Below are 20,193 nucleotides of genomic sequence, written 5' to 3' on the forward strand. Positions count from 1 at the left end.
AAAATTCAAGCGAAGTGGGCGGGAGTCTAGAATTGTCCAAATGATGAAATTTGACATCTGAGCTTACTTTTACATTTGTCACAAAATGAGAGGGGGGGCCTTTGAGAATTCAAAAAAAAAAATTGCAATGCCCTAATGTAGGGCCAGCGGAAGGTAAAACTTTGTAAAATTGCACTCCTGGACCTTTCTTCAAAATCATCCAGTGCAGTACTCTGAGTCACTCTTTCGAGTTTGAACCGCTCATATGGTAGTCGGTCTTTGCCAGTTTTGCTCTTCTCCCATCCATTCTTCCTCTGGACGGCCGATGGATCAAAAGCCTTTGTCGTTGTGTTTATTATATTTATTACGCATGTCGTTTGCAATTTGGCATTTAACCCAATTATGGAAACGTGTCTGATAGGGAGAGTGGAGATGCCAACTTGTCATTAACATTTCGCAGTGAATTTTCTTTTTCATTTGGGATATCTTTTATACTTTTCGTACGCTTGCTTTGTACTGCAAACTTTGGTGTAGAAGTGTTAATAAGAAACAATACTCCCAATGGCCGGCTGTTCGGAGTTTAAATTGCTCGTTTCGAATTATCGGAAATTGATCGCAAGCGACTTTCGTACATATTGCCAAGATCATATTGTCTATAGATGAATAGATAGCTCTATTATATTCCACGCGGCTTTATCCTGTTATGTAACGCCCCGCGGAAAAATAATTCTTAAAATACCTATTTGGCATTCACATTTGTACTGGAGGTTGCACTCCTGAAAACTTTGATCTAAAATGAAAAGACAAAGTGCGTGAGTACTCAGCTAAATCACAATATCTACCGAGATATATCCTGATTAATTTGCTTACCTACTAACTCTAATCCTATCCTGCGACACTTGTGAATGATGAAGAGAATTCCTCGGTCATAATAGTCACAAGTGTTGAACTAACATTCCTTCCCATTCCAAAATTGACCTGCATGGGCGGGGCCATCTACGCTATTGATCATACTCGTTATTGTACAAGTATCATACAATTGATTCAATATGCAATTTCAACAGGCTTTGATTAATCGCCGGAAAATCACGGACGGTTAACTAAGCTAAGCTATGCTTAGCCATAGTTTAGTTTAATACCCTTTTTCGTCAGATATTCTAAAGATCGGTCGTCGATACTGCAAAAATACTGCTGTATTTTCTCTTGGACTTGGTTCTCAGATCTTCCTGCGAACAAAGCTTATGGAATTCTAGCCTCTTCGAAACATCAGAACTCTTCAAACATTTCTTGGGATTCCACGGAATGCAAATAAATACCTTATTCTATTGAAGGCTATATAGTTCGTCAATAAAACGGAAGTCCCCTGCCCTCCCACTTGTCTCCTCTAATTTCCGTTCCAGCCAGGTACAGCTTTGTTCGTTATTCGGAGAGCACCAAACAATACCATGCGTTAAGTCAAACCCACTGAATCTGGCGATGAAAGAGTTATGAGGGGTTGAAAAGAGACACCCGTGTAGATCTTTTAACAGATCATCCTTTAGTGCAATCGAATAGTGACATTTCTCCAACCTTGCACCTGATAAGTACTGAGACTCGAAGACTCTATACAATGAGCCGAAGCATTGTTCAAAAGAGCACTGCTTCTTTTCTTTGATTTTTATCAAAATTTCATCCCATTTTTAAAGGATTAGAAGGAGCACGCTTCTCGCAACTACTAGTATTCACACCTGATGTTGTGGGGAGTGACTAATTTTTCGATTCAACGAAACCCCGAAAAGGATCTACACACATCAACGATTAGATCAAAAGAGTGGGAATTTACATTCTAGCAAAGTCCACACAATTAAATCCAATTTTGTACTACCACTGCTGCAAAATTGACTTATTACACAGTTGAACCACAAGAGGGTGCTACATCTAGACGTTTAAATGATCAAAGACTATGTCTTTATGATCAGATGACGGCGGTTCGAGCTCTTTTGGTGCGAGTCAGTTTGCCAACTCATGCGTAATACCGTCAGAGCAGAGTTACATCTAACACCTTTTCTATGCCAGCTCGTACAAAAGTTTTCTACATTAGGTATGTACAGAATTGTACTCCATCAATTCGGTGCCTCTATATGCGTTAACATCCCAACTTGCTTGATGTCCTCTAGTTGTTGTGCAATTTATGTTGGGAATGGAATATACAGTTCTCTATTCAACCATGGTTAGAATAGCACAAATCAATCTCCAGCATAAACGGACAGCAACTATGAATTTGTAACGACTCATACAGGAATATAGGAACTTTGGGAAAGACCTGAGGTCTCAAACCCAAATGCATCTAATGGATTTAAACGAGAAACATACGTCCAATACTGTCAAACGGATGCGATGTGTGATGGTGTTGACTGGTGCTTTCATCGCAACTCCGGCTTCGTGCAAGCACCGCAATTATTGGAAAAATCTCCTCGAAACATGACCATCATTTGAATCCCATGATTTGTGAAAAAACAATCGTCCATTATGTCAGAGATTCGCTTGAGACAGACCCATAACACTTCGTGCGCGACTGGAATATTTTAATATCGGAGGAATGCCCTGATTTGAGGACTCCTGGTTTCAATCGCATCTTAACAACATGGGCTCAGAAACCCAGTGGATCGAGTTTTGGCTGAAATACTTCAACCCACCGGATGCCAGAAAGCCTCTAGACTGAATTTGTCTAAAGGGTGATAATAGACTGTTATCAACCTCCCAGCGCACTACAGCCACATTTCAGGGAAGTTCTCCTTCAAAAGAATTTTTACGAACTTCAAAGAAGTGTGATGCAAATCAAATCAGGTTTCATGAACTCCAGTGAACATAAAGTCAGTCGAGCGAGCTTCAGAGATGTCAGTAAATATTTCGAAGATCAGAAGAATTCCACAAGAAGAACGTTCCAATTCAGGAGATTTCCAAGAATTTGAAAAAAGGCATACGAACCACAAAGTAGCACTACGAACTTCAATAAGATCCTAAGAATATCTCGAAGATTCTAAGAATTTCAGAAAATGTCTACGAACTCCGTTAAATTCTACAATATTAAGAAAGGCTTGCGAGCTTCAGAGAAATCCTATGAACCACGCGAAAGGTGATACGACATATGAAAGTCGCACGGAGGAAAATTCTCCAATTTTATGAGCTTTATTAATGTTATATATTAATAGCATACTATCACGGTAGTTAACCGATCTTCAGAGATGAGCTCAGCTCGCTATTTACTTCAGCAAAGAAAGGCGCTCCACTGCATATAAGGCCTTCCGGGAAGACGGGTTACCCGCTAGCTATCAACAGTGCGCGTCGTTAAAAAGGCGAATGAAGAGTCTAATGAAAGCCAAAAAACGCAGTTATTGGCGCCGGTTCGTCGACGGGTTAACGAGAGAAACAGCGATGAGCACTCTTTGGGGTACGGCTCGATGTATGCGTAACCGAAACAGTACCAACGAGAACGTGGAATATTCAAACCGTTGGATGTTCGCTTTCGCCAAGAAGATCTGTCCGGACTCTGTCCCGGTACAGAAAACGTGCCGCGCCGCGTCTCCTCACGATACCGCGAACGAAACACCGTTTTCGATGGTGGAGTTCTGCAATGCAGGTCGGGATTTTATTCGTGTAATGTCCGCTACTTATTTCCAACCACTACACCTTAGGTGCGCATTTGCGGCGTATTGGGCTTGCGGAGAGTAGTCTGTGCGCTTGTGACGAGGGCTATCACGACATCGAGCACGTTATCTGGGTATGCGCCGGGTATTTGGACGCCAGGTCTCAGTTAAAGGATTCCCTTCGGGCCCGAGGTAGACCATCCAATGTCCCAGTCCGAGATATGCTGGCAAATCGTGATTTTCCCTATATGTCCCTTATTTATACTTTCATAAAAACGATAAATATCCCAATTTAGCCCCTCTCTTTTTATTTCTCGTTTTTAGAAGTTTCCTCTTGCCGTGTGGAACCGATATGCTTCAGACTGCCACTATGTAACCGCCGTCGCCCTTATCACTACGGAATCTGAAGCGAGAGCGACTCGAGGTCCGATGACTTTTGAAGGATTCCCCGCGGGTCCGAAGAATATCATCCGCCAATCCGACCTACTAGACTGAGGCGTTAATTTGTTTCGCTGATCTCCCGTTTGCCCGAAAGTTTTGCTCTTCTCTCCCGGTACAACTGCTTCTACACCGATTTTGGAAATAAGCCCCCCTCTGAAAATCTTGACCAAGCATAAGTCACCGATAAAAAAAATCAAATTTGTATTCCGTATTCCTAGTTTTAAGATAGTTGTAATTTTACCTCTTTGTTAAAACTATTGTGCCCCATCTTGTAAATAGAATTTTATCCCTAATTTTAAAACACCTGTGAAATTTTTCATAAATATTTGTTCCCCTATTGTGTACCAAACTATATTGTTAGTTTTAAGATAACTGTAAATATTTCCTAAAAAACTATTACTATTGAATTCTTTGTTTTAAAAATTTTCATAAAAAAAAATCTTTTGCCCCCTCTCTTGTATGTAGAATCTTATTTCCAGTCTTAAGATAGTTGTGAAATTTTTCTCTTTTATAAAAAAAATATCTCAACATTGTAACCTCCTAGTTTTAAAATATCCAAAATGTAAAAACAAAAGAATTTGGCACCGCCAAGCTAACGCAGTTGTGCCTATCAAATAAACGAAATGAATAAAAAAAGAAAGGCCTAGAATCTTCAAGGAAATCAAATGAATATCCAGAAAGGCGTACAAGCAAGGAGTATTTATTCTCAGGTCATACGAACCTTAAATCCGCCGATCGGACGTGTTGGTGTTAGAAATGACAACTGTGTGCGAGTTATCATAACACATATAGTATATATATTATATACATCTCGAATTATGTTTGCTTGGATTTCAGGTTGTAGACAAAGTTTTTCGCTGTTTATTCCCCGCAGCCTATTGCACACTTCTTATCTAGTCACTGCCAAAGACGAATTACCTTTAAAACTCAAAGCCCCTTACTTTTGGGAAAACTCAGAAAAAAATTGTGAACATCAAAAAAGTCTTTCGACCTTCGGAGGAGACTTTCATGGAATATAGGAAAAATCAACATTTCACAGAATTGCAACAATTTCATGGAAATCCAGCAAGCTCCAAGAAAGTTTCACGACTTTCTGGGATTGTTGCACATCAGGAAGATCCTACGAATTTTTAGAAGAATTAAAGAATTCTACTTATGACTGTCCCAGAAAGTATGGACGTACCCAGTTTTCAGCAAAACACAAAACAAGAGTAATTTATTTTTTATTTTTATTAGATTAGATTTGTTAGATAGCAGCAATCAGTGTTCTCAATATTTGATAACGAGCGATTGTATGCTAGCACTTTCAAGAAAACCTTTTGTCATTAGATCCAGAACAAACTTCTTGGCAATAAGTTTTGACACATTCTTCCAATCTTTTTCAAACTGTCAACAACAACAACTGTCTCTGATGCCGAGATATGTTTCCCAAGATGTGTATTCGTCAGTGCTCATGAACCTTATGGCTTGATTTCGCGTAATGACAAGACGCAAGATCTGGTCAGAGAACAATAGGATCCTTGACGCTTCGAACTATGGGTAGAAGTTGATTTCGTAAACATTCCTTGATGTTTCTTTCCCAGTTCATCGAAGCAGTTGGAATGAAGAGTTGCAAAATCGCACCGCAGCCTCAAATAGCTTGCCATGCCATAGCTTTCTTATCATTTTTTTCCGAAATGAATGGATGTTTCAGACTTGCCCTTCTCGGATCGTGTAATATTGCGACACCGGAAAGGTTGTGTAGACGAATTTTACGCAGGTCTGACCGATGCTTCTTATTTCGGATGCCTCTGCTTCTTATATGTTACAAGATTCAAACATTCTTTAGCATGATAAATATTTGGCTTAGAAGTGCCAACTTTTTCCACGTCTCGCACTGAAATCTCCTTTCTTGCCCGAACGCCTTCAGGTTACGTTGATCCAAACAAGGGTTAACATGATCTTCTTTAGACCTGCTTTCGGTTTATCCTCAAACGTGAAATCCTCACCGAACTTCCTGATCGCTATTCGTGCGACCTTTTTACTCAATCCTTGTATTTTTGCCAACTTTCTTAGTGACATTTCTGGTTCTGTACACCATTTGTGCACAATATTTTGACAATTCTATATTAAATTTGCAAAAGGGCGAATAAGATTTGTGAACAAACTTTTATTTTGATGGTTACTCTTAATTTACTATAATTTCAAAGCAGAAAACAATTGAAATTACTTCTACGAAGGGTAAAAATTTACATTAACGCATATTTTTCATGAAATTCAACTGTGCAGCAGACTAATGAGCGAAACAAGTTTGTTTACAAAAAACACTTTCGCCCTTTTGACGAATTAATATTGAATTCACAATATCCATCCAATCCAATCCCCGAATTTAAAAATAAACTATTGCAAACTATTAAACCGCTACACAAGTACTAACAGATAAAAGTAAACAACAAGATGCACCCATAAAAATTAGTGCGAAATGATAGCAATATCTGGCTGTATCTTTCGGGGAAAGAAAGAATAAAGTTCCAAGACAGGCATAAAAGTACGACAAATAAAAACTTACCGTCAATCCCAACCGCTCGACAATGCAGGAAACGATCTCCTCCGCCGTAGTTTGCTTCGAGGCCTCCACGCTAAGCGCTTCATAGTGGAGAGAAAGTGCCCCGACGTACACCTGAAAATAAGTAAAAAAGAAGATTTTTGTTAAGTTATGATTGATTAATGCGTAAAACGTTGGTAATTCCGAGTGATATGCATGAGATATATTTAACGAAAATACACAAAAGTTTTCGAAAAATAAAGGTTACTAAAAATTCCCTTTGAGTCCATGAAATCTTTTCAAACTTTCAGGAAATAAAGTACTATTAAAAGGATATGTTTCATAATCACTACTATATTGAACTGCTTCACCCAACCCAGCTTTGCTTTGATCTCTTTCGTCAGGGTTTGGGCAATAGTAGGTCCTAGATGCTAGACATTTTCTATCACACTTTCCTAAATTCCATTTTCATTCATTTTTTAGGTTTTAGTGGCAGTTTAGAGGGTAAGGAGCTGGTGTAATAAGCCACTCGTTGTATGTTGAAGCCTTAGGAAGGAATATTAGTAGCCAGCAGGATCTTTGCACTAGCCCTGCCATTGTCCTGTACACTAACCAGAAAGTCAGAAAGTCAAGTTCAGAAACGGAATGTAGTATTAAGGAGTTGCTTTAAAGTGCTTTAAATACCAAATTAAACATACACATACAGCAATTCCATGAAAAAAAGTTATACGATCTCTCAGAATTCTGCAATATTTGGTGTAATAGTTCCTTACCGAAAAATATTAGATAAATATTTTTTTTTATTTCGTCATTAGGGTGTCCCTTTCCATGTTAGACGGTTTCAAAAAATCGAGACTTTTCAAGTTGATTTTTTAAAAAATTCATAGCTTTTGAACCACTGAACCGATTTTCATGGGTTATAGGTCAAATGAAAGGTATTTAAGTATAGTTTCAAGAAAAAATTACTAACTTTAAAAAATATTGAGTTTTGTACGAACAAAATATGCATTAAATGGTTTTTCTTGATTTTCACTGCGAGGGTCGTTGAATACTCCATACTTTTATATTTTTATTTGAAAGATCATTCAATTCTACACAAAATCTCCAAACATATTTTTGAACCAGATCTAGAGGTTTCGGAGATATAATTTTTTTAAAATAAAAAATCTTTGTATACACCCCACATGCATGGAAACGATGTAACCACATGGTAGTTCACCATACACTACCAGTGAGTCACAGCAGCTGTGAATAAAGAAATCTATGATTTACTTACAAGCTGGGTGCAACATTCGTTTCAACCTGGGGGCTGTCCATAAATTATGTAGAAAAACATTCAGACATTGCAGATCCTGCCCTCCCCTCGCGTTCAAAATATTTTACCGAGCGTCCACTTTGGTTAGATTGGGAGTGTTGCTCGAATTTGAAAATGTAAAAGTAGTGAGTATTCAACCTATTTGCTGAGACAAAGGACATGGTTGATATGACTAGCAGATAGTTTTTGGGCAGGTAGAGAATTTTTACCTGTATTTCGGGTTTGTTTAAATAGCTTTTGTCGCAAGCAAGTTGAAGAAATAGGTAAATTTTGCTTCTGTTGGTACTACATCACTAGCTCGTAGGTTCGAATATATTACATAAAACCAGGAATGTTTTGAAAGAAATTATCAGTTAGAAAACAACAAGAACAACAGTTTAATTGAAGAATATCTTAAAATTAAAAGTAAGTGTTCACTTTGTGGTATTTGGATGTTGAGTACGCGTATCAGAAAACTCACCAATAAATTGTACGATTGTGCAATGAAAAAAAAGATGAAAATAGATGAGAGCAGCTCCTTCATTTGTTTTTGTTGCTACAACCAAATGATCCCGAGACCGAAGAAGCCGTTGCAGGACCATCGAGAATCGCTGTTCCAGGTATATTATTGAAAATATGATGTGATTGTTTTTAAATTTCAATTTTTTTCTTCAAACTACTAACGCGAACTCTTGTTCTTTGAAACCTTTTTCAGAGTCTTTCGAAACATTGACCACCATTGCAGGACCTTCCGGATTCGTTTCACTTTCCTACTAAGGCAAATAATAAAAAAGAAATCATTTGCATGATTTTTTTCTGATAATCAATCTATCATATATATTTTCAGAGTCGTTAGAAGCACCCAGTTCTGAATCGATCGTTACCATTTACAACGCACCTTTGTCGAACGATAATTCTTACACAACTTAAGGAGAAATATAAAGAAACAAGAGACAGCAATGAGCGATACGGATTTTAACTACACTTCCCAAAAGTTAGACTACATTTAGAATTATGCAGGAGTTCAATGTCTCTCAATATATGGCCAACAAAGCAAAAGCATTGCAGCAAGAGAAAGTAATAATGGTGGTACCTGAAAAGAGCTTAAGCTCTGCGGCAATAGGAAGAGAAACGATAACATGTGTTACGAATTTTTATAATAGTGACGATGTAAGCCGCGTCTGTGCAAGGAAAAGGGATTATTTAATATCCAACAACGAAGAAGGCAAAATTTACATACATAGAAGATTAGTTTTGTGTAACTTGCAGGAGGCGTGTTCTATCTTCAAAAATACTTATCCTGATATTAAAATAAGATTTTCCATGTTCGCTATATGACCCTTTTAAAACCACCTGGATGTTTATTGAAGTGGAATTTCTAACCAAAGAAAAAACCGGTAAAAATATTTTGAATGCGAGGGTCTGCAATGTCTGAATTTTTTCTACGTGGTTAATGGACAACCCCCAGGTTGAAACGAATGTTGCACTCAGCTTGTAAGTAAATCATAGATTTCTTCATTCACAGCTGCTGGAAGTGTATGGTGAACTACTATGCGGTTACATCGTTCCCATGCATGTGGGGTGTATACATAGATATTTAATTTTCAAAAAATTATATCTTCAAAACCTCTAGATCTGGTTCAAAAATATGTTTGGAGATATTGTGTAGAATTGAATGGTCTTACAAATAAAAATATAAAAGTATGGAGTATTCAAGGACCCTCGCAGTGAAAATCAAGAAAAACTATTTAATGCGTATTTTGTTCGTACAAAACTCAATTTTTTAAAGCTAATAATTTTTTCTTGAAACTACACTTAAATATCTTTCATTTGATCTATAACCCATGAAAATTGGTTCAGAGGTTCGAAAGTTATGATTTTAAAAAGAAATAAACTTTTGAAAAATGACGATTTTTTTAACCCGTCTAGTCTAACATGGAAAGGGACACCCTAATGACGAAATAAAAAAAATATGTATCTAATATTTTCGGTAAGGAACGATTCTACTAAATATTGCAGAATTCTGAGAGATCGTATAACTTTTTTTCATAGAATTGTTGCATATAAACCCACGAATCTTGCTCAGTACAATACACTGATGGTCCTTGTTTCTTAATACATAATCGTAAATAGTGAACGTGGACTGGGAGAGATCATATTCATCAGTTTACCTTCGATCGAAGTACTACTGCAATAATCTATTAGTTCTAATCTGAATTTACGTCCATCAACATAACTCTAAATCCCGATCCATGCACTAGTAGCGATTTTCACGGCCAGAAAACTCATTAACGGACGTTAATGGGCAAACAAATCACCAGTAGCGTAAATAAACATTTACTAAGCCTGTCATAATAAACCACTCCAATTCATAGTTCAGCTCAGTAGTACTAATTGCGTCATCAGTTTAGACGAGAAAAGGTGGAAAAAAATCCAGCGGTTTTCCACTAACTGCTGGCTGAGTTAGTAATAAATACCATTAGTCAGTGCGCACTTCATTCAACTAAGTCGTCGAAAGAACACCGAGTCAGGAAATCAGAACGAGATGGATGTGAGAGTCCATTTGGACTGATCGTAGCCGATCAAGCCATTTTAAAATGGAGGTAATCTGTCATTGCTCTAACCAGTTGACAGGTTCGACTTGATAGGTTAGTTATATATTGGCATTTTCACAAAAAAAAAATAAGGAGATAAATTCTCTTTAAAAGCGTACAGAATTTTTAAGGTGATATTCTCCGGTCCAGATACCCAGAATTTTAAAAACAAAATAATCATGGTAGAACATTACATGATGACACCCTCAAAGAAAAAATGACATTTCAATGAACTTGTTTACAAGACTCTTAAAATTCAAAAGCGATTCGAACTTGTTTTTGGTCCTATGAAGAAAACAAAAACTTCCATGTAAACAAGCTCTCTGAATTGTCAAAAGGTTAAAAATTTTCATGTAATACAGCATAAACAAAACAGATGATAGTTTACTATCCCCAACAAACAAAAACACGCTTGACACACTTGTCAGATCAACTTTATATCGATTCTCCACTGGTCATTCATTTTTTATCTAGTTTACTGTAGAAACGCGCCGGAGTTTAACAAACGATAAATACCGACTACAGTAGTCTCTCGCTCGGCCCGACATCATCCCCATGAAGTGTCAATCGCCACGAGCGTACCGAGCGTGGTGGTAATCAATAAATAGTTTGAATTTCCTGTCGCTATTTTGCAATTACCTGCTTCTTAAGTACCTTCAATATCATCGTCGTCGTTGTCGTATGCAGCAGCGGGTGCGAGAGGAATAAAAACAAAAATGAAAGTGCCGTAACGTGTTTTGTTGAGGCGTGTGAGTGTGGTCGTGTGTAAAACTATTGGCTTTCCAGACGTTGCACAAAACGGTAGATTGCAAGGTGGTGGTGAGTTAAAATTTTCAACTGTGCCAAATTGACTCATAAAAGCATAAAGGCTTTTGGTCTTTTGGCGATGCATAGGACGTAAATAATACATAGCCGAGTTTTGTTTTAATTTTTTATTTATTTTTGTGCGAAAAATGGTATTCCATTCAACTACCTCCACTCTATTGTTTTTCTGTTTTCGTTTTCGCTTGAGGCAGAAACTATAACTCAATTTCAGACCTAACTACTGTCAAATTGTTTATTTGAAGCCAGTTTCGAACCTAGACTATGCGCTACTGAACTGAAAACCGGGTTGGGTTCTAACCTGAAATATATTTCGGGTTCGCTCACACTACCGCTGTTTTGCGAGAACCCAACTCAGTTTCATTAAAAACGTTTGTTTCAAGCAACTAAGCTGGGTTAGTTTTTGGGTTCTCAATCGAAAACGACATGTGTTAGCTGTCAAAGACGCTAACCCATGTGGCTAAAATCAATGTCACGTTAGACCGATAGTTTGGAACAAGAACTTGTTTACATTTCTTTAGATAATCCATTAAAAGTCGCTCTCAATGTTTAAGGGTTACAAATCAGATAAGAAACTTGAGCACTATCGATGCAGATAATCAAAGATGAATTTTATTCTTCATAACTCCATTTAACATAAATCCTCTGTCGCGAAACTTCGCCGCCACCTTGGCAATATAGGTTCATCTTGATCGAGGCGGTCAGTCAGTGATCTGTGGTCGAGAGAATGGAAAATATAACGGCTTGCGCGCCTGAAACGGAAGGGTAGCTGCTAGGTTGATTTTTTTTTCACACGATGTCCGGTCCGCGCCAAGTTTTGCGGGGAGTTTAGGAACAGCAAAGAACCGGGTTGATAGGTGAACGCGAACATGTTTTGCAATATCCGCTTAAGAAAACTAATACGTACTAGTACCTTATAGGATTAAGGTCTGTGCTGGTTTGTAAAGTTCGAGTAGAAATATGTAGTTTAATGTGTGACTAAGATTCAACGACCAGAATTGAACGAGTAATGATCGTATCCAGAGAAAATTATCGATCCTGTCCATCGGGTGCGACCATATGCTTGAAGGGTATGAACGAAGTTATTGCACATCGTAAATTTACTATCAAATCTGATTCAGTTATAGGTTAGAAACCAAATTTGTAGCGCAGTTTAGTACATGTATTTAGCACAGCAGTGGCGTAGCCAGAAATTTTGTTTGGGGAGGGGGGAGGCGGGTTTGATGAAAATTGTTGATTGTTAGAAAATGCTAAAATTTAATAAAAGTTTCAACAATTATTGAAAATTCAGATATATAAGTAGTCTAACAGAGGCCATTGCAGTCTACAAACGAGGAGAACCAATATGGAACAGTGTTCAAACCTCCATAGATTATTTTCTTGTACAATATGTCAATGAAATCGAAGAATGTAAACTTCTAAAATAGAAAAAAAAATTGAAAACTGTCTCACAGTCAAGTCAATATCACACAATTTCGAAATCACCACCTTTGTTTGTTTTTTTCGAGAGTAGCTGGAGCTGTAGAGCTAGGTTCTCGGAAGGGCTCCCCTTCAGAATCACATACTACAATTTGCAGACGAGACAGGCGAATGGCACCCACTAAAACACTGCTTAAGGCCAATTGTAGCCGACCGTGATTCTGAATGTGATATTCATTGTACGGTTCAGGTATGTGCGGGCGTAGGGACTCGCGATAGCGTGTATCATCGCGAAGGGATCGAGCATTTGTACGTTAACGAGTTCGATCGCGTGTGCGTTTGTATGTCGCGTGTGTTAACGTGTATGTAACTTCGCGATTATATATTTTATTTTATAACCGTGTGCCTTTCGCATATTCGCGTGTGTTCTAGAATGATCGCGCGCGGACCGTGAACCTGATGCTTATTTTTACGTGTACGGTTCAGATTCTTGAAGAAAGTAGGTTCTTCCATATCATCAGAGTTCCCAGTCATGTCGCAGTAGAACGTGTGGTCTAGTGGATATGAGCTTTAATTTTTGATTGGTCGAACTTGATTTATGGACCTAAGTTGCTTGAATGAAGAGTAAAGATTTCCGGACGTGAGCGATTCATGATCGCGCGCGTTTGCAGGTTCGCGTTTGAGACCGCGTTTGTAACTTCGTATGTACTAAAACGTTCACATAATTACCGGAGTGTTATCAAGTATCAAGATGATCGCGAAGGGCTTAAGCGTTCGTATGTCGACGTGTTTGTCGCGTGTGCTCGCGTGTATGTGACTTCGCTTGTATTAATTCGATTTTGAAACCCTGCGGCCATTCATATATTCGCGGACCGTCATTCTAATATTTAGTTTTCGGTGTACGGATCACATTCTGACAGGGAGTGAGTTACCCTATATCATTAGAGTTCCCGGTCATGTCGCCATGCAACGTTTTGTCTAGTGGATATGGGAGTTATTTTTTTCCTAATGTTTCATTTTTTTTTTTATTTTTTATTAATTAACATGGACCTAGACGGTTGGTACCGAGGATAGAGACTTCCGGACGATCCCGATTCACGATGGCGCGAGCGTGAGAGTTTGTAGGTTGACGGTTAAGGTCGTGTTGGTAAGTTTATGAGTGCTGAAACGTTTACCCTATCACCGGGGTGTTATCATGTTTGCGAGTTCGTGGGCGTAGGTTGGTTGGAAAATCGCGAGGGGCTCTAACATTTTTGCGTGTTCCTGAATGGTCGTGCGAACCGTGAGTCTGATATCAAATTTTCGGTGTGCGGTTAAAACTCTGGCAGAGATTGGGATCCTTTTTATCAATAGGGTTCCCGGTCATGTCGCCATGAGACGTGTTGTCTAATAGGTATGAGCGTATTTTCTTAATTAGTTCAGCTGAAGGCATGGACTTTGGCTTCTGGGATCAAGGACAGACTTCCGGACGTGACCGATACGCAATCGCGTGCGCGAGGGCATTTTTGTAGGTTCCTGCTTGAGACCGCGTTTGAGATTGTGTGAGTGTTAAGACGTTCACTATCACCATCTTTGCTGACCCAGCTGAAGGCGGGTGTAGAATGGCAGTATAGGACTCGAAAAGAAGAAATAAAAGACAATACACCCAGGTTTTTTTACGCGGGGGATACGTACCGCGTAAAAAAACCGCGGTAATTGGAAATCCACGTTAAAAACCGCGTTAATTGGAAAATCCGCGTTAAAAAACCGCGTTAATTGGAAAATCCGCGTAAAAAAAACCGCGGAAATTCGAAAATCCGCGCAAAAAAAACTCTCAGCAAAAGACTTAGAATATTTTTGAAAGTTTTTTTTTGCGTGGATTTCGCAATTAACACGGTTTTTGCAAAAAATATTCTAAGTCCTTTTGAATGCAAAAGACTCAGAAGATTTTCGGAAAGATGGAAGAAACGGGTCTGGAAGATTCCTTATGGCCCGCACCTCAACAATATGAGTATTTTCGGAATGGTCTTGAAGAGTAGCTTCCAGAAATTGATTTTTGACGCCATTTTGAAATCAAAGATGGCGACTTCCGGTTTTAGCGAAATTCGCAATAACCCAATCAATATGGGTATTTTTGGAATGGTCTTGAAGAGTAGGTTCCAGAAATTTATTTTTACGTAATTTTGAAATCAAAGATGGCGACTTCCGGTTTAGCGAAATTTGCTATAACCCAATCAATATGGGTATTTTCGGAATGGTCTTGAAGAGTAGGTGCCAGAAATTGATTTTTGACGTAATTTTGAAATCAAAGATGGCGACTTCCGGTTTAGCGAAATTCGCAATAACTAAATCAATATGGGTATTTTCGGAATGGTCTTGAGGAGTAGGTGCCAGAAATTGATTTTTGATGTTATTTTGAAATCAAAGATGGCGACTTCCGGTTTAGCGAAATTCGCTATAACTCAATCAATATTGATATTTTTGGAATGGTCTTGAAGAGTAGGTGCCAGAAATTTATTTTTGACGTTATTTTGAAATCAAAGATGGCAATTTCCGGTTTAGCGAAATTCGCTATAACCCAATCAATATGGGTATTTTCGGAATGGTCTTGAAGAGTAGGTGCCAGAAATTGATTTTTGACGTTATTTTGAAATCAAAGATGGCACCTACTCTTCAAGACCATTCAGTATCACGGCATTCCGATGAGACCGTCAACAATATCCAAAAACGAAAAACACTACTACAGCTGATTAGAATATTTGAATGTGGACCGCTTTGTAAAAGGCAGCAGCAGAAAAAATATTGTATTACCCCCAACTGGCGCTGCCCGTGGTCCAACTGGCGCCGTAGATCTCGAAGGGGCTCCCTGTCAAAATTACAAACTATAATTGCAGACGAGACGGGAATTGCACCCAATAAAAAAACACTACTTCAGACCAGTTGCTGCGGGCCGCGATTCTGATTATGAGCTTGAGTGTACGGTTCAAATAGGCGGGCACAGGGACTTTACGATCGCGTTGGAATGAGCATTTCATGCATTTTTGAGTTTGCAAAATCTTGGGTGTAGTTGTGCGTGAATGATCGCGATTGCATGCTCGTTTTTGTGTACCATCGCGAAGGATTTGAGCGTTTGTATGCTATTGTGTTCGATCGCGTGGACGTATGTAACCTCTCATGAATAAAGTCGCTTTTATACCCGTGAGGCTATTCGCATATTCGCGTGCGTTCTTGACTGATTGCGCGGACCATAAATCTGATGCTTACTTTTCAGTGAACGGTTCAGATGCTAGAAGAGTGAGCTTAGCCATATCACTAGAATTCCCGGTCATGTCGTTATGAACCGTTGAATAGAGTATAGAAGCGCATTTTTTTCTTTTTCATTAGATTAGGCCAACTGAAGGCCTGCTAGTACCGAGGGTTGGGCTTTTAAAAGAGACCGACTTATTATACATGCTACAATGCTCATACACAGGAGCGTTTTAATTTGTGCGAGATCGTGAGCCTAGGTGTGCGCGGTTTATCGGGAAAGATTCGAGCGATTGTATATTAGCGTGTTTGATCGCGTGGGCGTTTATATGTCGTGTGTGCTAGTGTGTATGAATTCGATTGTACAACCGGATTGTAATTTGCACATTCGCGCGGTCCGCGATTCTATCGTTTGATTTTGAGAGTACGATTCAGATGTTAGACCTGAAGGCAGGAACCTAGGGTGCTAGGGCCATGGGTAGGGGCTTCCGGACGTGACTGATTTATGATCACTTGGGAAAGGGCATTAGTATAGCTTTAGTATAGTAGCACTTGAAACCGCGTTTATAAATTGTAGAACGTTCACTTCATCAGAAAGAAGTTTTTATGTTTACCAGATCACGGACATAGATTCCCGAGCAAACGAATACCCCATAATTCCTCCATGATCATGGTTCAAATTCATCCCCACGGCATGGCTAAGGTTGCGGTACGGTAGTACAGGTATCGAAAACTCCGGAAATACCGACCCTTTTTTGGTACCGAAATGCTGATACTGAATAAGGATAAGTACCGATATTTTCGGTACTATGCAAAACTTTTGATGACAACTAAAATTAGTCTATTGTTTTAGCATATATAGGGCCTGCTTTAAAACATCGGCCAGCAAGGTGGCAATAGAAGATCAACGAATATAACAGCCGTTGGACGCAACTGGATATTTTAACTGTTTACAATTATTTACAATGACAGTTCATTAAATTTGTGTATCTAGGACTATGCATGCTATGCATAAAATAAGAATTGATTAGAATCGCCCATAAGCGATATTCGGGTTGGTTCCCATTATTCGATGTATGCCGACATAATAAGTTAGTCAGCGTTGTTTGATTATATGATTTGCATCCAATGTTAGGTAAGAAGGAATATGCTTCGTCACCTGGATTCTCACAATTTGATCAATTGCAAATACTTGGGAAAAAGTTTCTTCAAATTATTGATTCCACTTCTTATTTCGACAAGATTCCTTTAAGGAACTCCTAGTTAGTGTGCGGCGCAAATCGATGTACTTTATCATCATCCATGTACACGGGAACCATCTTCACAATAATGATGCTTCCATCCTCGACTAAACTTTTGACGCCCTTATCACCTTTTGGAACTGTTCCACCCACCGCACATAGGGAGCCAATTCTAGTGGGTTTAAAATAAGTCCCAAAGGTAATTCTCACAGTAGAGGCACGTTTCACTTCTGCAGTTTTCTGATTTCACTGCGCTGCCGGAGGAACGATACTGTACCTTTTGTGCAGTGGATAAGCAACAAAGCAGTAAAAATTGATGTTTTTCGAAACGTTTCTGTCGCCCGAAAAAGACTAGTGTAGATAGACTAAAATTTATCTTCTTAGCTAGAAAACTTGATTTGGTTGCAGAGTTCAATTTTCTTATCTTGGAAAATCAAGGCGTGAATGCTTCAAAATCATTGCAGCAACTGCGGGCAGTAGAATAAAAAAATAAACTATCATCAAAAGACACAATTTAAAAAAAACCTAGTTAAAATTTACTGAATGTTTTTGCATTCAAAGAACGATTTTTATACAAAATTTAGCGAACTGAATATACATGCTGATGAAAGCCGTACTCAAAAAATTCTAAGAAATGTATTTAAGAGAATCATACAAAACGCAAGATATTTTTTCTATCTATAGAGGGGGGGGGGGTTTGTTAGAAGGTACGTTGTTTCCAAAAGGGAGATTCGATTTTTGTGTTGAAATGCTACGAGACGGAAAGGGGGAGGCTGTAAGATTCCAAAATCCCCAAACAAAATCTACGTCATTTGTGTATGGCCTCCTTAACAACAAAAGTAATTTTTTTAACATTTTATTTTGCTCTGGTTTTATTAAGTTTTATTTCGGACAAAAATGTCCCAGTACCGGTATTTGACCGATACTAAGAGCTTCAGTACAGTAGAACTGTCACCCACTAAAAAGGGTCGCAACTAGGAAACTTAATAAAGGCTTGGTGCTTTGATAGTGTTTCAAAAGGGGTTAACCAATGAAAACAACATCACCACGATCCGAAAAATCCCATATAAAAGCCATATTCTGGTAGATTTATGGGGTTTTGAGACCATGGTTTGATGGTTGTGACATTTGGTGCGGACCATATTCATTAGGGTGGCAATTATTTTTGTGATGTTGGAATTTCGTCCATCGCCGGTCAAAAAACGAATTAAGGTATCAACAAAAATTTAGGCAAAATTTGAGCAATATTGGACCATTTTAACAAGTGCCCCAAAGCAATTGAAGTTTTATATGGGAAATACATGTATTTTTTCAAATGTCTTATATGCAATTTCAAAACTTTTTTCAAAGTGACCGAAAGGTTTTGAAAGTTGGTTCAGTTAAAGCACACTATAAAGGTTTCGAACGGATAATGTTTCAGGTTTTCTTAAAATATAATAAAAAAAAATATTTTTTTTCGCTCATATAATTTTTTTAAATCTTTCATAGTGTTCTCGAATTGTACCAAGTTTTAAAATTTTTCGATCACTTTGAAAAAAGTTTTGCATTTTCAAATAAAACGTATGAAGAAATACATGTATTTCCCATATAAAACGCCCCAAAGCGATTGAATTCGGGGCATGTATTAAAATGGTCCAATTCCGCTCAAATTTTGCCCAAATATTTTTTTGACGCATCGATTAATTTTTTGACCAGCGTTTGACAAAATTCCACTATCGCAAAAATTAATGCACCCCTAATAACATTGGTATTTTATGGGGTTGTATTGTGATTGAATCCATGAGAATTCGCTCGAGTTTTCGGGGATGATCGAAATTGCATGTTCGGGTTTTTGACCAGGGCTGTATTATCGCACAGAACTCGAGTATTTGTATGTAAGGTTTGATCAAGTGGGCGCACAGTGGCACCTTTCCATGCAAAGTAGTGATAAAATTATTATAATCAATATTTTTTTCCGAGAGTTGTCCTACTGCCGCTGTAGAACTGGGTTCTCGAAAGGGCTGTCCCTGTCAGAATCACTCGCTACAATTGCAGACGAGACGGGAAATGTCACCCGCTAAAACACTGCTTAAGGTCAATTACAGCGGGCCGTGATACAGAATGTGATATTGAGTGTACAGTTCAGATGTGTTGACGTAGGGACTTCATGATCGCGTGTATCATCGCGAAGGGTTCGAGCGTTTGCATGTAAACGTATTCAATTGCAAATGCATTTGTATGTCGCGTGTGTTGGCGTGTAAGTGTCTTCGAGTGTATGATTTTGGTTTTATAATCGTGTGTTGCGCGCGAACCTTGATACTTAATTTTCAGTATACGGTTTAGATACTGGGAGATGGTAAGTTACCCCATATTAATAGAGTTCCCGGTCATGTTGTTATGCAAAGTGTTGTCTAGTTGATAAGAGCGTCAATTTTTATGATTGGTCAAACTGACGGCATGGACCTAAGCGGCTAGGACCGAGAGTAGGGACTTCCGGACGTAGCCGATTCATAATCACGAATGTTTGTATGTTAACGTGATCGATCGCGTGCATAAGTTCGATTTTATAACCGAGGGGCTATTCGCATATTCGCCTGTATTCTTCAATGATCGCGGACGGATCGTGAATCTGATGCCTAATTTTTACTGTATGGTTCAGATACCAGAAAAGAGTTCCCCCATATCACTAGTGTTCCCAGCCATGTCACCATGGAACGTGTTATCTAGTGGATATGAGTGATATTTTTTATTGTTCCAACTGAAGGCATGCATCTAATAGGCTGCTGGAACCGAGAGTAGGGACTTCCGGACGTGATCGGTTCGTTATCGCGCGAACATGAGCGTTTGTGGGCTTCCGCTTGACTACACACTTATAAGTTTATTAGTGCTAAAACATTCACTTTATCACCGGGTTGTGTTCACGTTTGTGAAACCGCGAGCCTTGGTGTGCGTGGATGATCGCGAAGGTTTTAAGCGTTTGTATGTTAGCGTGCTGCATACTAGAAGAGAACAAGATTCCCCATATCATTAGAACTATCATGTCGCCATG

At 38.7% G+C, this 20,193-nt stretch overlaps 1 protein-coding gene across 6 annotated transcripts in view; it reads right to left on the bottom strand.

Annotated features, from left to right (window-relative positions):
- Positions 1-20,193, bottom strand: part of LOC131684896 (unconventional myosin-IXb-like) — a 240,142-nt gene that overhangs the window by 106,075 nt on the left and 113,874 nt on the right. For all 6 annotated transcript variants that reach the window (XM_058968140.1, XM_058968141.1, XM_058968138.1 and 3 more), the window contains one exon: positions 6,595-6,705. In XM_058968140.1, coding sequence (XP_058824123.1) covers positions 6,595-6,705 — 111 coding nt within the window. The remainder of the gene's footprint in view (positions 1-6,594; positions 6,706-20,193) is intronic.

This window comes from Topomyia yanbarensis, chromosome 2 (assembly GCF_030247195.1).
Source record: "Topomyia yanbarensis strain Yona2022 chromosome 2, ASM3024719v1, whole genome shotgun sequence".
Taxonomy (NCBI): Eukaryota; Metazoa; Arthropoda; class Insecta; order Diptera; family Culicidae; genus Topomyia; species Topomyia yanbarensis.